Source organism: Oncorhynchus nerka, linkage group LG12 (genome assembly GCF_034236695.1).
Source record: "Oncorhynchus nerka isolate Pitt River linkage group LG12, Oner_Uvic_2.0, whole genome shotgun sequence".
In the NCBI taxonomy this organism is placed as follows: Eukaryota; Metazoa; Chordata; class Actinopteri; order Salmoniformes; family Salmonidae; genus Oncorhynchus; species Oncorhynchus nerka.
The window spans coordinates 79,854,772-79,871,578 of record NC_088407.1 but is presented as its reverse complement, the minus strand read 5'-3'; the positions used below and the strand labels follow the sequence as shown (position 1 = coordinate 79,871,578).

Below are 16,807 nucleotides of genomic sequence, written 5' to 3'. Positions count from 1 at the left end.
CTCATGTTACCACTAGAGTGAAAGCACCGCCAGCATTCAAAAGTGACCAAAACATCAGCCAGGAAGCATAGGAACTGAGAAGTGGACTGTGGTCACCACCTGCAGAACCACTCCTTTATTGGGGGTGTCTTGCTAATTGCCTATAATTTCCACCTGTTGTCTATTCCATTTGCACAACAGCATGTGAAATGTATTGTCAATCCGTGTTGCTTCCTAAGTGGACAGTTTGATTTCAAGAGAAGTGTGATTGACTTGGAGTTACATTGTGTTGTTTAAGTGTTCCCTTTATTTTTTTGAGCAGTGTATATATTAGTTGTGCAATAAAAATAAAATCTATGTAAAACAAATGGTATTTTTTTCAAAATGACCATTCCATGTTTTAAGGGTTGATAAAACACACAATTCATCATCACAGGGGTCCAACAATCCTCCTGGAGAAAGCTACTGGTCCAACAGTTCTCCTGGAGAGAGTTACTGGTCCAACAGTCCTCCTGGAGAGAGTTACTGGTCCATCTGTCCTCCTGGAGAGAGCTACAGTACTGGTCCAACTGTTCTCCTGGAGAGAGCTACAGTACTGGTCCAACTGTCCTCCTGGAGAGAGCTACAGTACTGGTCCAACAGTCCTCCTGGAGAGAGCTACTGGTCCAACAGTCCTCCTGGAGAGAGTTACTGGTCCAACTGTCCTCCTGGAGAGAGCTACTCATCCAACTATCCTCCTGGAGAGAGTTACTGGTCCAACAGTCCTCCTGGAGAGAGCTACAGTACTGGTCCAACTGTCCTCCTGGAGAGACTACAGTACTGGTCCAACAGTCCTCCTGGAGAGAGTTACTGGTCCAACAGTCCTCCTGGAGAGAGCTACAATACTGGTCCAACAGTCCTCCTGGAGAGAGCTACTGGTTCAACTGTCCTCCTGGAGAGAGCTACTGGTCCAACTGTCCTCCTGGTTAGAGCTACTGGTTCAACAGTTTTCCTGGAGAGAGTTACTGGTCCAACAGTCCTCCTGGAGAGAGTTACTGGTCCAACTGTCCTCCTGGAGAAAGTTACTGGTCCAACTGTCCTCCTGGAGGTAGTTACTGGTCCAACTGTTCTCCTGGAGAAAGCTACTGGTCCAACTGTCCTCCTGGAGAGAGTTACTGGTCCAACAGTCCTCCTGGAGAGAGCTACTCATCCAACTGTCCTCCTGGAGAGAGTTACTGGTCCAACAGTCCTCCTGGAGAGAGCTACATTACTGGTCCAACAGTCCTCCTGGAGAGAGCTACTGGTCCAACAGTCCCCCTGGAGAAAGCTACTGGTCCAACAGTCCTCCTGGAGAGAGCTACTGGTCCAACTGTCCTCCTGGAGAGAGTTACTGGTCCAACTGTCCTCCTGGAGAGAGTTACTGGTCCAACAGTCCTCCTGGAGAGAGTTACTGGTCCAACTGTCCTCCTGGAGAGAGTTACTGGTCCAACAATCCTCCTGGAGAGAGCTACAGTACTGGTCCGAGAGAGCTACTGGAATCGATTTACTTCAGTGGCTGACAATTACAGCGTTGATTAATCTGACATGTACTCAATCAGTCAATTGTGGTATATGTCGAACAGAGGGCGCCAGAGTACAGATAATGCTCAATTGCCTTCTTTTTTTTAACAAACGCGAAGCAGAATTCGCTTGGATGGAATGGCACTCTGGACCAACTCTAGACCAGAGAGACAAAGTTAATTCCGGGGAGAGAGAGGGTGCTTTGTACCATGTGCTACAACAAGTGTATTCGGACCTAGGCATACAGATAAGAAGCAGCGAAAAGCGTTTCATCTCGCATTTACCGCCACTCTGAAGTTTGCAGTACTGAGTGATTAAAAACAACGATATCTGGACGTTGCCGCGCCAGGAGTGCCCTTTTCGAAACCGCAGCAATAAAACAAACAAAAGCGGTGAGGAACAAAGAATGTTTGAAATTCAGCTCGTGGACACTTAATGCACAATTCCTTCAGTTTTGTTGATCTCATGTATATGTTGTGTTTCTTTGGTTGGATATCATGCCTTCTCTTTCTCTCACCTGCTTGGATTAATTGATGACCAGACCACACCTACTAGGTTGGATTTTTGGACGCCATGGTCTATTCATAATAAAATATTTGCATTGTTTGTTATCCAGAATTTTGGGAACACCAATATTGCAGCGTTTAACATGACCTTTATTTTATTGTAACAGTAGTAGACTCGGCTCTTTTTAGATTTCGTTTTGTATTCTTCATCAGTTTAATAACCTCTGCATGCGTTTGTAATTTTGGATCCAATAAGAATGACCGAGGCCGAAGCGGGTGTAAAAATGTGTCAAAGATAACGGCGCTCCTGAGGTTTACATTTTGGAGATAACGGAACCATTTCTAACACAGCCTATGCATGGAAAACATTGCTCATCGTATGTCAAAATGATGCGCACCGGCCCCGGCCTTGTCTATGAGTGGCTACAGAATCTTAAACTGCCTCAATACCTGGAGGGATTTGTGGACAATGGATACGATGATCTCGAAGTTTGTAAACAAATTGGTGACCCCGATCTGGACGCCATAGGGGTCCACGTCCAGCACCACCGACAAAAATTGCTCGACGCAGTGAAGAGGTTGAGAGAGCAGGAGAAGGAAAAATCTCCGGGTCTTTACTTCACCCTCGAGCCCCTGAATCCCCTGTACCCCTCTTCCTGTAGACCCTCGTTGGGCACCAACATAATGCACATCACAGAGTGCGAGAATGACCTCCAGGGGTCAAGTTCATGGACAGAATCCAACCAGGAGGAAGTTGGAATTGGGGCTCACCAAAGATTTCACCAAGAGTCATCATGTCCTAAAAACAACAATTTGAGTTTCACTGATTGTAAAGAGTTGGTGACTTACCCAAAACTGAAACTGAAGCTCTTGATCAGGGATAAACTTGTGAAAGATGGAATCGACCTCAGTGAGCCGCCATACACCCACAAGGTAGGCTCCTATGTCATTTATTGATGTTGATAATTAGAATGCTTGTTCATAGACTGTCACATTCAATTACACTCTTCCCTCTGTGTCCGCTGTGATGAATAGTATGGTCAATTTCTTTGATGTTGCTGTATACCAGCAATTGTGCTCTGACACTTTCAGAGTCAGGATGACTACTGCTCGAGGCCTTATGGGCAGTCATGGACTTTAATACACACACACACATTTAGAAATGTATCTATTCAGAAGTGATTTTGGGTCTATAGGTCTGACATGCTCTGTTGTGAGAGTCCATTTAATTGATCATTCCTATGGGACACATTATTGACCTGGCTGGGTTAATGAGCTCAGGTCTTTCAGACTTTCTGAGCTAACAGCTATATCATTGTTACTTAACTGTATCTTACTGTTGGTTAATCTGATAGCTTCCATTGTCTGTCACTGTAGCGTTGGAGACATAGGGTGTGTTCCAATTGGCACCCTATTCCCTACATGGTACACAAATTTTTACCAGAACCCTATGGGCCCTGGTCAAAAGTAGTGCACTAAATAGGGATTAGTTTCCATTTGATTGCCATTTGGAATGGACACAGAGTATTCAGACAGTGTATCTATGTCTACCTCTCATTCCATCCCTCTGCTCTGACAGTTGTTTTACTGAGTATGGCGTCACTTTACTGTTGTGACGCAAAATGCATAGCACATAGAATAAAGGTTTTATCAGATATTATTCATCTTGATCAGATGGGTGTTTTACATGGATGATACATTGGAGATAATGTAAGACAATTACTTGAAACAATAGAACACTATGAAACGCCAAAGAAACCAGGTCTGATGACATCACATACGGTACAGATGCTCTGTGTACATCCCCTCAGATTAATGCTTATTCACGGTCAGAGAGCTAGGCAGGGTCTGCAGTTGCAGACTGTAGTATTGGCTTTAACCTTCATTGTGGCGTAACGTATAGGTCTATTTAGTAATTGGAATCAGCACCACATTGCAGCAAAGGCCAACTCCTATTCTCCAGTATGGGGTTCAGCAGATTTTTGATTTGGGTTGCTGTCTCGTGGTGTTCTAAAATTGGTTCTGTGTCAGTGGTTAGACCTATACCGTATGAATTTGATTTCCTGACTCTGTGAGCCAGACATGGCTGTCAAAAATGTCTCTGCCTTTCCACGAAGTCTTATTGGAGCTGAGATGTTACAACAGATGAAGAATACCTGCTTAGGCTGTGTGTTTAGGCTACAGTCTCGGGCTGCGTGTTTGGGCTACAGTCTCGGGCTGCGTGTTGGGGCTACAGTCTCGGGCTGCGTGTTGGGGCTACAGTCTCGGGCTGCAATGTTTGGGCTACAGTCTCGGGCTGCAATGTTTGGGCTACAGTCTCGGGCTACAGTCTCGGGCTGCGTGTTTAGGCTACAGTCTCGGGCTGCGTGTTTGGGCTACAGTCTCGGGCTACAGTCACACACTGTTTTTCCCTCCACTTTTACCAAATAAATTCATAATGTCACCAGCGCTGGTGCGGTCATTCTCAGTTGCAAAATGTTCAAAGTGGCTCGAGAGGATGCAGTAATGAGAATCCTATGCTACGGAATATTACGATAGGCTATTCATCCTTGGGCTAGGAAATGCAAAACTAGCACCTGTTGTCGTTCCTCGCACATGCTGACCATCATGATGGATTTATTTAAAGAGATGAAGTCCAGAAAGGCTTATTTTGGGAAACTATCTGAATGGACATAGCTAATTCTTTAACTCGTACACACCCACCCAAGAGGACCCACTGAACCAAAGCAGCCTGCTGCGCATCTCACTCAGACGCATAAACAACAAATCACATTTCTCCTTTCCCAAAAATGTATTAAAAATCTTGCCACAGATTCAAATCCTTTCTGTAGGAAATCAAAATGTATTCTAATGATCAGCCGCTGATCCATTTTAGTGAAACAATAGGTGGTTATGTTGACACTAATTTCAGTGCTGTATCAAAATCTGTGCAACCCCTGGAATCCCCTTTCACAAAAATCCTGGCAAAATGCATCGGTCATAGAATGAAAAAGGTTTATCAGATATTATTCATCCTGATCAGTTTTTTATTTTTTAAATTTATTTTTTTAACATGGATGAAACATTGGAGATAATATTACTTGAAACAAATAGAACACTACGAAACACCAAAGAAACCAGACCTGGTCTTCATAGCAGATTTAGAAAAGGCCTTTTGTTTAGTTATGACTAGAATTGTTATATAAATGCCTGGACTATTTTAATTTGGGAGAATCTCTTATTCAACGGGTTAGATACAGTATGTATAGTAACCCCAAGTGTAAAATATTAAATTAAGGTTACTTCAAGTATTGAACTGTCAAGAGGAGTTAAACTAGGTTGTCAATGTATGCCGATGACTCAAGACTTCCCAAAGTCCGCCATCTTGATCACTGCACAGTGGAGGGTCTAGATCATTTATCTAGCCTCTCTGAACTCTAACCTAATTATGAAAAGTGTACCACATTATGTATTGGATCAGTTAGAAGACAACATTTACATTACCCTATAGTTTACCAATTAAGTGGTCAAATCAAATTGTATTTGTCACATACACATGGTTAGCAGATGTTATTGTGAGTGTAGCGAAATGCTTGTGCTTCTAGTTCGGACAGTGCAGTATATCTAACAAGTAATTTAACAATTCCCCAACAACTACCTAATTCACACAAATCTAAGGGGTTGAGTGAGATTATGTATATGGATGAGTGATGGCCGAGCGGCATAGGCAAGGTGCAATAGATGGTATAAAATACAGTATATACATGAGAAATGTAAGATATGTTAACATGATTAATATTAAAGTGGCATAATTTAGAGTGCATTGTATAAAGTGACAAGTGATTGGGTCTCAATGTAGGCAGTAGCCTCTCTGAGTTAGTCATTGCTGTTTAGCAGTCCGATGGCCTTGAGATTGAGAGACTGAAAACAGCTTCTGTCACAGCTTTGATGCACCTGTACTGACCCTGCCTTCTGGATGGTAGCGGTGTGAACAGGCAGTGGCTCGGGTGGTTGATGTCCTTGATGATGTTTTTTGCCTTCATGTGACATCGAGTGTTGTATGTCATGGAGGGCAGCCCGACAGGATGATCTTGATTGTGCGTCTGTTAAGTTTGTCAGGGTTTTTGGTGACGAGGCACATTTTCTTCAGCCTCCTGAGGTTGAAGAGGTGCTGTTGCACCTTCACCACATTGTCTGAGTGGACCATTTCAGTTTGTCTGTGATGTGTACGCTGAGGAACTTAACTTTCCACCTTCTCCATTGCTGTCCCTTTGATGTGGATAGGAGGGTGCTCCCTCTGCTGTTTCCTGAAGTCCACGATCATCTCCTTTTGTTTTGTTGATGTTGAGTGAGAGGTTATTTTCTTGGCACCACAATCCCAGGGTAATCAGGCCTATTACTGTTGCAAACTTGATGATCAAGTTGGAGGTGTGCATGGCCCCGCAGTCATGGGTGAACAGGGAGTACAGGAGGGGGCTGAGCACGCACCTTTCTGGGGCCCCAGTGTTGACGGTCAGTGAAGTGGAGATGTTGTTTCCTACCTTCACCACTTGGGGGCGGCCTGTCAGGAAGTCCAGGACCCAATTTCATAGGGCTAGGTTGAGACCCAGGGCCTCCAGCTTGATGATGAGCTTGGAGGGTGCTATGGTGTTGAATGCTGAGCTCTTGTCAATGAAAAGCATTCTTACATAGGTATTCCTTTTCAGGTGGGGTAAGGCAGTGTGATAGCGATTGTGTTGTCTGTGGACCTGTTGGGGCGGTATGCAAACTGAAGTGGGTCTAGGGTGGCCGGTAAGGTGGAGGTGATATGAGCCTTGACTAGTCTCTCAAAGCACTTCATGATGACAAGTGAGTGCTATGGGGTGGTAGTCATTTAGTTATCTTTGCCTTCTTGGGTTCAGGAACAATGGTAGCCATCTTGAAGCATGTGGGAACAACAAACTGGGATAGGGAGCGATTAAATACAGTGGTGCCTCCTTCAAAAGTTGCGAGCTTACACCGCGGGACTTAGAGGTACCCAGCGTCATTGCTTCATTGCTCCAGACCCCCATTAGGGGGAGATGGAGCACTCATTATATATTTGGGTCCCACTGTTTTTATATGACCAATCATATCGAGTGGTTCCAATGACGAATTTGACGCAAGCCACCCGTCCCTGGTGACTTTCTTCAGCAAAGATGGCTGACAAAACATTACGGTGGAAGCAAATGTATGTAATTATAACGTCATAACGAGTCAAGCAAAACATGTTCAATTGAGAGGAATATGTTAGTTAATGTAGAGACAAACGAGTTTGCATATTTTTTTGTCAGTTGATTTTTTGAAAATCGCTATTTAGCAAGTTAGCTGACTAGCTAACATTAGCCAGCTAGCTAGCAGGTGTTATAACATGATGTATGACATTGTAATTCGTGTTTATTGTTTTAAGGCCTCCTGAGAACCAGCAAACCAGGCTGTCATCTTGTGAAACAGTGGATGTAAAGAATCTATCTAGCTAAAACATTTACTGCAAATTGAATGTACAATTGTGTAAGCTTGCCTTGCAATGCAGCTGAAGTAACATAGATGACTAACTATTTACTTTCTTATTGTGTAGTGGAGGATAAAAATAACAGTTTGCAGACGGATGTGTAGCTAGCTACAGTATGTAGCCGATCTGCGTATGGACCCTAAAACTATAGGTTCTGAACTAATATTCATACCAATCTATGAACCTCAGCTGTCATAGTTGTTGTATCAACTTCAAGTCTGAATGGCATTAATGAAGCCTAATGATTGAGTAGAATATAATAACTGTATTGTGCCAAGGATGCAAGTCCTATATACACATGTACTGTTGCTATTACCACACATGAGGTCCCCACATTGTAGTCTGTACATTGAGTATATTCACTGATCATGTACTCTTCCTTGGCAAATAAAGGTGCGGTTCAGGTATGAATTTCTGTGAGTCATTCTTTTTTAGTCATATCCAAGACCAGGTGTATCAAACTCCATTATTTGAATGATGCTGTGTCTACATGTATGTATTACGATTATATACTTCAACAGTGTTTACCTCTCCTTCTCCTGGGACATCAATGATTACACATTGTAACTATGCAATAGACTAGAAACATGATTCAAGTAAAGGCTGACTTGTAATTCATATATATAGAGGAAGAAGAAAAAATATGCATATCTAACTCCCTTCATCTGCATTAATAATACATGCATTATAATTAGGATCATTGTAATATTATAAGTACAAGTTCAATCTGTACTTCAATGCATTATAAGATGAGGTGGGCAGAGCGGTGTAGAAGACAAAGGGAAAGAGGTGAGAACAGAGGCAGACAGCATATGATTAATGAATTACAGTGCTACCTTCATATTCTCTGTTCATCACAATTACAGTGTCTCTAGCGGGGTCTCCTAACCAGCCTTGGGCCCCCATTTGGCCCGAAGGTTATCTTAAGAGCGGGTGAGGTGGCGATCACGGGACTGGCTTCCTCTCTCGCATCAAAACATACCTGCAGACGAGAGAGAGGCTTAATCATGCTCTTCTTAATCATGCTCTCCCTCAAAGTGTCTACAGAGTACTTTATGCTGAAAAACATACACACGAGGACAAACAATAGCAGATAATGTCAATAGAATATACTGTATGTGGTGCAGACACCTATCGGAGTGTACCTGAAACGTTTAAATATAGAGGGCTATGTGTCTCACCACTTTATTGCAAGGCTAACCCCCAGGGAAATCATGACTTGGCAGCAACAGAGTCCCGTGAAAATGGCGGAGTGTTTATTTGGTGTAAATCTGAAAATTAGCAGCTGACATCTTAAGTTTAAAAAAAATAATGAATGCATGTGAGACAGGTTCAGGTTGTACAACAAGACTGACAGAGGAAGAGAGAAGAATAACACAACTGTTTAATTGCCTCTGGTTATGGACACTTTTGCAATAAAGCTTCCACGGCCGGTTCCTCGGACAGTGAACCTCTGGCAATATCTACATTTTCCACCCCTTGATCAGCTCGCACTCTGAAGTAAAGAAAATAGCTTATTTTTTGTAGATGTGAAAACAATAACTGAGATATGATTAATTACTGAGAGAAGAATCCGCATCAGCCCCTCAAGTGAGGCAGCTTGCATTTCTGAATGCAAATCTCTCATAAAAGCAAAATATGGTCAGCATTGCGGTGTGCTGCTGGTTATAACATGGCAATAAAGAAGAGCGCGAAAAGAGGGACCAGTTTTTAATGTTTTAAGTGGGATGCTGCATTTTTGCACATAATGTATTTGTCTTTATGGTGCAATATTCTATTTTACTGTTCAGATTGTATTAGTTTTGAATGGTTACATTTATATGCCCTTTGTTTATGTACATTTAAAAAGTAATACTTTAAATGCAAATGTGTAACAAACCAATGCATTTTTAAATAAATTGTGGTTAATAACCTCTCTGGGATATGTGGGACGGTAGCGTCCCACCTCGCCAACAGCCAGTGAAATTGCAGGGTGCCATATTCAAAACAGAAATCCCATAATTTAAATTCCTCAAACATACAAGTATTTTTACACCATTTTAAAGATAAACTTGTTGTAAATCCAGCCACTGATTTCAAAAAGGCTTTACGACGAAAGCACACCAACGATTATGTTAGGTCAGTACCTAGTCACAGAAAAACACAGCCATTTTTCCAGCCAACGAGAGGAGTCACAAAAAGCAGAAATAGAGAAAATTAATCCCTAACCTTTGATCTTCATCAGATGACACTCATAGAACTTCATGTTACACAATACATGTATGTTTTGTTCGATAAAGTTCATATTTATATCCAAAAATCTCAGTTTACATTGGCGCGTTACGTTCAGTAACGTTTTGCTACCAAAACATGCCGTTATTTTGCAGAGAGCCACATAAATTTACAGAAATACTCATCATAAATGTTGATGAAAATACAAGTGTTATGCATGGAATTTTAGATCCACTTCTCCTTAATGCAACCACTGTGTCAGATTTCAAAAAAGCTTTACCAAAAAAGCACACCCTGCAATAATCTGAGTACAGCGCTCAGACAACAAAATAAGCCATACAGATATCCACCAACAGAAGTCAGAAATAGCATTATAAATATTCACTTACCTTTGATCTTCATCAGAATGCACTCCCAGGAATCCCAGTTCCACAATAAATGTTTGATTTGTTCGATAATGTCCATTTATGTCCAAATACCTCCTTTTTCTTCGCACGTTTAGTACACAATCCAAACTCACGAGGCGGGGGCAAGTCCAGGCGAAAGTTCAGACGAAAAGTCATAGTACAGTTCGTAGAAACATGTCAAACAATGTATAGAATCAATCTTTAGGATGTTTTTAACATAAATCTTCAATAATGTTCCAACCGGAGAATTCCTTTGTCTGTAGAAATGCGATGGAACACAGGTAACTCTCACGTGAGCGCGCGTGATTAGCTCATGGCACTCTGCCAGACCCATGACTCAATCAGCTCTCATTTCCCCTCCTTCACAGTAGAAGCCTCTAACAAGGTTCTAAAGACGGTTGACATCTAGTGGAAACCTTAGAAAGTGCAATATGACCCCATAGACACTGCATATTCAATAGGCAATGACTTGAAAAACTACAAACCTCAGATTTCCCACTTCCTGGTTGGATTATTTTCTTAGGTTTTTGCCTGCCATATGAGTTCTGTTATACTCACAGACATTATGCCAATATAATCCATCCACAAGACAGTGTGGCTTATCAATAAGATAAGGGTCTTGACCTGACTGCATGGATGAATCCCGGTTTCAACTGCACTGGGCAGATGGCAAACAGCAAGCATGATGTTGTGTGGGCGAGTGGTTTGTTGATGTCAACATTGTGAACACAGTGCCCCATGGTGGCGGTGGGGTTACAACGAACGCAATTGCATTTTATCAATGGCAAATTGAATGAACTCTGTGTCGCAAGGATTTGTACACAATTCCTGGAAGCTGAAAATGTTTCAGTTCATCCATGGCCTGCATACTCACCAGACATGTCACCCATTGAGCATGTTTGGGATGCTCTGGATCAACGTGTAAGACAGAGTGTTCCAGTTCCCGCCAATAACCAGCAACTTCGCACAGCCTTATCCCCTCTATGCCGAAGGATATGTGTCATGCATCATGTGTCATGCTGCATGATGCATATGGTGGTCACACCAGATACAGACTGGTTTCCTGATCCACGCCCCTTCGGCGATGTCATTTATAAAATAGCCTCCAACACTTTACTCAGCAAATTGGATGCGGTCTCACAGTGCCATCCGTTTTGTCCCATAGCCCCATATACTACCCACCACTGTGACCTGTATGCTCTCGTCGGCTGGCCCTCACTAAATATTTATCGCCAAACCCACTGGCTCCAGGTCATCTATAAGTCTATGCTAGGTAAAGCCCCTCTTTATTTCAGCTCACTGGTCACCATAGCAACACCCACCCGTAGCACTCGCTCCAGCAGGTATATTTCACTGGTCATCTCCAAAGCCAACTCTTCCCTTGGCCGCCTTTCCTTTCAGTTCTCTGCTGCCAATGACTGGAACGAATTGCAAAAATCACTGAAGCTGGAATCTTATCTCCCTCTCTAACTTTAAGCATCAGCTATCAGAGCAGCTTACCCGATCACTGGACCTGTACACAGCCAATCTGTAAATAGAACACCCAACTACCTCATCCCCATATTGTTACTTATCCTCTTGCTCTTTTGTACCCCAGTATCTCTACTTGCACATCTATCACTCCAGTGTTAATGCTAAATTGTAATTATTTAGCCTCTATGGCCTATTTTTTGCCTTACCTCCCTACTCATATACATTTGCACACAGTGTACATAGATTTTTCTATTATGTTATTGACTACGTATGTTTGTAACTCTGTTGTTTTGTCGCACTGCTTTGCTTCGTCTTGGCCAGGTTGCAGTTGTAAATGAGAACTTGTTCTCAACTGGCCTACCTAGTTAAATAAAGGTGAAATACGTTTTTTAATAAATAATTTAAATGCCTCAAAGTTCCCGGCAGCATCCCCCTTGCGTGGCCATAATGCACCCTAAAAGAAATCCATGCCTTTTGCAGCCGTTCTCCCGAGATGTTCCCCGCTCCGAAGCACCTCTCATCTCCCTCACTCCATGCAAGATCTCACCTCGGTGGGGCATCAATGATCATGAGGAAGGTGAGGGATCAGCCCAGAACTACACGGCAGGACCTGGTCAATAACCTGAAGAGGGCTAGGACCACAGTCTCAAAGAAAACCATTAGTAACACACTACGCCGTCATGGATTAAAATCCTGCTCAAGCCAGCGCATGTCCAGGCCAGTCTGAAGTTTTCCAATGACCATCTAGATGATCCAGAGGAGGAATGGGAGAAGGTCATGTGGTCTGATGAGACAAAAATAGAGCTTTTTGGTCTAAACTCCACTCGCCGTGTTTGGAGGAAGAAGGATGAGTACAACCCCAAGAACACCATCCCAACCGTGAAGCATGGAGGTGGAAACATCATTCTTTGGGGATGCTTTTCTGCAAAGGGGACAGGACAACTGCACCGTATTGAGGGGAGGATGGATGGGGCCATGTATCGCGAGATCTTGGCCAACAACCTCCTTCCCTCAGTAAGAGCATTGAAGATATGTCGTGGCTGGGTCTTCATGCATGACAATGACCCGAAACACACAGCAAGGGCAACTACGGAGTGGCTCCGTAAGAAGCATCTCAAGGTCCTGGAGTGGCCTAGCCAGTCTCCAGACCTGAACCCAATAGAACATCTTTGGAGGGAGCTGAAAGTAGGTATTGCCCAGAGACAGCCCCGAAACCTCAAGGATCTAGAGACGGTCTGTACGAAGGAGTGGGCCAAAATCCCTGCTGCAGTGTGTGCCAACCTGGTCAAGAACTACAGGAAACGTATGATCTCTGTAATTGCAAACAAAGGTTTCTGTACCAAATATTAAGTTCTGCTTTTCTGATGTATCAAATACTTATGTCATGCAATAAAATGCAAATTAATTACTTAAAAATCATACAATGTGATTTACTGGATTTTTGTTTTAGATTCCGTCTCTCACAGTTGAAGTGTACCTATGATAAAAATGACAGACCTCTACATGCTTTGTAAGTAGGAAACACTGCCGATTTTGCAGGTTATCAAATACTTGTTCTCCCCACTGTAAATACGAACATTTGTGTTTCAGAATCTAGATATATTCCATATGTTAGAGCTATACACTATGGAGTATAATTACACCAAGATGCTGTCTATCATGGATGGTTCATAGATCATATGGTCTTGCAGGAGGCATGTATAGGTCTACAAAGTACATAAAATGGCTACTTTCATCATGTTTTTCAAATAAATGGTTTGTGATACAAATAATGTCAAACATCTTTGCAATGAAATTTCTATTTGAGAATGTATGGGCTAAGCTGGTGTGGAGTTGCTGCACAGATGGTTTAGTCAGCCCGATCATTGGCAGAGATCATAGATTCCATAGAGTTTTAAAACGAGACGTTAAATAGAAGAGCAAAACAGGAAAATAGTGGAGAAATGGAGGCAGAAAACTAGGTCAAAAAGATGTCTGCCATAATCACACCATTTGTGGTTTACTCGGTAGGCCTAATTTGATGCTACCCTAACTTATTTGGTATGGTCTCTGATAACCTTTATTCTTAGGAATCTGGCATTGTTTGATCTTTCGTATCTGCCTGCTGATATCAGACGGCTAACTGGTACTTGGAAAAGGACACAGTCACCGAGAGAGTGATCCATGTTCTGATTACAGCATTTTGGAACCGAGTCAGCAGTTTAATTTGGGGATTCCTCGGGAAACCAGGACAAAAGACCAGGGTATTCCATTAAGTTAGTTGATGCAATTATAGGCTACAGGCCAGTTAGAATGACCATTGCTTTCCACAACCAGAGAAAGGACCACCAAATTAAAATGCTGTGAATTGTAGAATTACATAAATTCAAATTCTATGGAAGGGGATGTGTTGGGGATAATGGGATCAATCAGAACTGTTTAGTTCAAATAATAATACATGTTAGACTTCAGCATGGTAACAGCTAGTGTTTGTGCAAAAATAATCTGCATTGTTATTGCATAGGCTTGTAATTTGTATTTTAGCTTTATTTAACTAGTCAAGTCCGTTCTTATTTTCAATGTCGGCCTAGGAACAGTGGGTTAACTGCCTGTTCAGGGGCAGAAGGACATATTTGTACCTTGTCAGCTCGGGGATATGAACCTTTCGGTTACTAGTCCAACGCTCTAACCACTAGGCTACCCTGCCGCCCCAAGATTTATTACTATCTGACAGCATTATAAAGTCCATGCTGCTGTTTTTGATGTCCTAATTGGATCAATGAAAAATAGATGTGTGCTGTAATTTACATTTACATTTAAGTCATTTAGCAGACGCTCTTATCCAGAGCGACTTACAAATTGGTGCATTCACCTTATGACATCCAGTGGAGCAGCCACTTTACAATAGTGCATCTAAATCTTTTAAGGGGGGTGAGAAGGATTACTTTATCCTATCCTAGGTATTCCTTAAAGAGGTGGGGTTTCAGGTGTCTCCGGAAGGTGGTGATTGACTCCGCTGTCCTGGCGTCGTGAGGGAGTTTGTTCCACCATTGGGGGGCCAGAGCAGAGAACAGTTTTGACTGGGCTGAGCGGGAACTGTACTTCCTCAGTGGTAGGGAGGCGAGCAGGCCAGAGGTGGATGAACGCAGTGCCCTTGTTTGGGTGTAGGGCCTGATCAGAGCCTGGAGGTACTGAGGTGCCGTTCCCCTCACAGCTCCGTAGGCAAGCACCATGGTCTTGTAGCGGATGCGAGCTTCAACTGGAAGCCAGTGGAGAGAGCGGAGGAGCGGGGTGACGTGAGAGAACTTGGGAAGGTTGAACACCAGACGGGCTGCGGCGTTCTGGATGAGTTGTAGGGGTTTAATGGTACAGGCAGGGAGCCCAGCCAACAGCGAGTTGCAGTAATCCAGACGGGAGATGACAAGTGCCTGGATTAGGACCTGCGCCGCTTCCTGTGTGAGGCAGGGTCGTACTCTGCGGATGTTGTAGAGCATGAACCTACAGGAACGGGCCACCGCCTTGATGTTAGTTGAGAACGACAGGGTGTTGTCCAGGATCACGCCAAGGTTCTTAGCGCTCTGGGAGGAGGACACAGTGGAGTTGTCAACCGTGATGGCGAGATCATGGAACGGGCAGTCCTTCCCCGGGAGGAAGAGCAGCTCCGTCTTGCCGAGGTTCAGCTTGAGGTGGTGATCCGTCATCCACACTGATATGTCTGCCAGACATGCAGAGATGCGATTCGCCACCTGGTCATCAGAAGGGGGAAAGGAGAAGATTAATTGTGTGTCGTCTGCATAGCAATGATAGGAGAGACCATGTGAGGTTATGACAGAGCCAAGTGACTTGGTGTATAGCGAGAATAGGAGAGGGCCTAGAACAGAGCCCTGGGGACACCAGTGGTGAGAGCACGTGGTGAGGAGACGGATTCTCGCCACGCCACCTGGTAGGAGCGACCTGTCAGGTAGGACGCAATCCAAGCGTGGGCCGCGCCGGAGATGCCCAACTCGGAGAGGGTGGAGAGGAGGATCTGATGGTTCACAGTATCGAAGGCAGCCGATAGGTCTAGAAGGATGAGAGCAGAGGAGAGAGAGTTAGCTTTAGCAGTGCGGAGTGCCTCCGTGATACAGAGAAGAGCAGTCTCAGTTGAATGACTAGTCTTGAAACCTGACTGATTTGGATCAAGAAGGTCATTCTGAGAGAGATAGCGGGAGAGCTGGCCAAGGACGGCACGTTCAAGGGTTTTGGAGAGAAAAGAAAGAAGGGATACTGGTCTGTAGTTGTTGACATCGGAGGGATCGAGTGTAGGTTTTTTCAGAAGGGGTGCAACTCTTGCTCTCTTGAAGACGGAAGGGACGTAGCCAGCGGTCAGGGATGAGTTGATGAGCGAGGTGAGGTAAGGGAGAAGGTCTCTGGAAATGGTCTGGAGAAGAGAGGGGATAGGGTCAAGGGGGCAGGTTGTTGGGCGGCCGGCCGTCACAAGACGCGAGATTTCATCTGGAGAGAGAGGGGAGAAAGAGGTCAGAGCACAGGGTAGGGCAGTGTGAGCAGAACCAGCGGTGTCGTTTGACTTAGCAAACGAGGATCGGATGTCGTCGACCTTCTTTTCAAAATGGTTGACGAAGTCATCTGCAGAGAGGGAGGAGGGGGGAGGGGGATTCAGGAGGGAGGAGAAGGTGGCAAAGAGCTTCCTAGGGTTAGAGGCAGATGCTTGGAATTTAGAGTGGTAGAAAGTGGCTTTAGCAGCAGCGACAGAAGAGGAAAATGTAGAGAGGAGGGAGTGAAAGGATGCCAGGTCCGCAGGGAGGCGAGTTTTCCTCCATTTCCGCTCGGCTGCCCGGAGCCCTGTTCTGTGAGCTCGCAATGAGTCGTCGAGCCACGGAGCGGGAGGGGAGGACCGAGCCGGCCTGGAGGATAGGGGACATAGAGAGTCAAAGGATGCAGAAAGGGAGGAGAGGAGGGTTAAGGAGGCAGAATCAGGAGATAGGTTGGAGAAGGTTTGAGCAGAGGGAAGAGATGATAGGATGGAAGAGGAGAGAGTAGCGGGGGAGAGAGAGCGAAGGTTGGGACGGCGCGATACCATCCGAGTAGGGGCAGTGTGGGAAGTGTTGGATGAGAGCGAGAGGGAAAAGGATACAAGGTAGTGGTCGGAGACTTGGAGGGGAGTTGCAATGAGGTTAGTGGAAGAACAGCATCTAGTAAAGATG

General features: G+C 44.2%; 1 protein-coding gene across 1 annotated transcript in view; it reads left to right on the top strand.

The window, feature by feature from the left end:
- The first annotated feature begins 1,642 nt into the window (after positions 1–1,642).
- Positions 1,643–16,807, top strand: part of LOC115121644 (sterile alpha motif domain-containing protein 5-like) — a 103,154-nt gene continuing 87,989 nt past the window's right edge. The window contains exon 1 of the mRNA XM_065025023.1: positions 1,643–2,957. Coding sequence (XP_064881095.1) covers positions 2,379–2,957 — 579 coding nt within the window. The 5' untranslated portion in view covers positions 1,643–2,378. The remainder of the gene's footprint in view (positions 2,958–16,807) is intronic.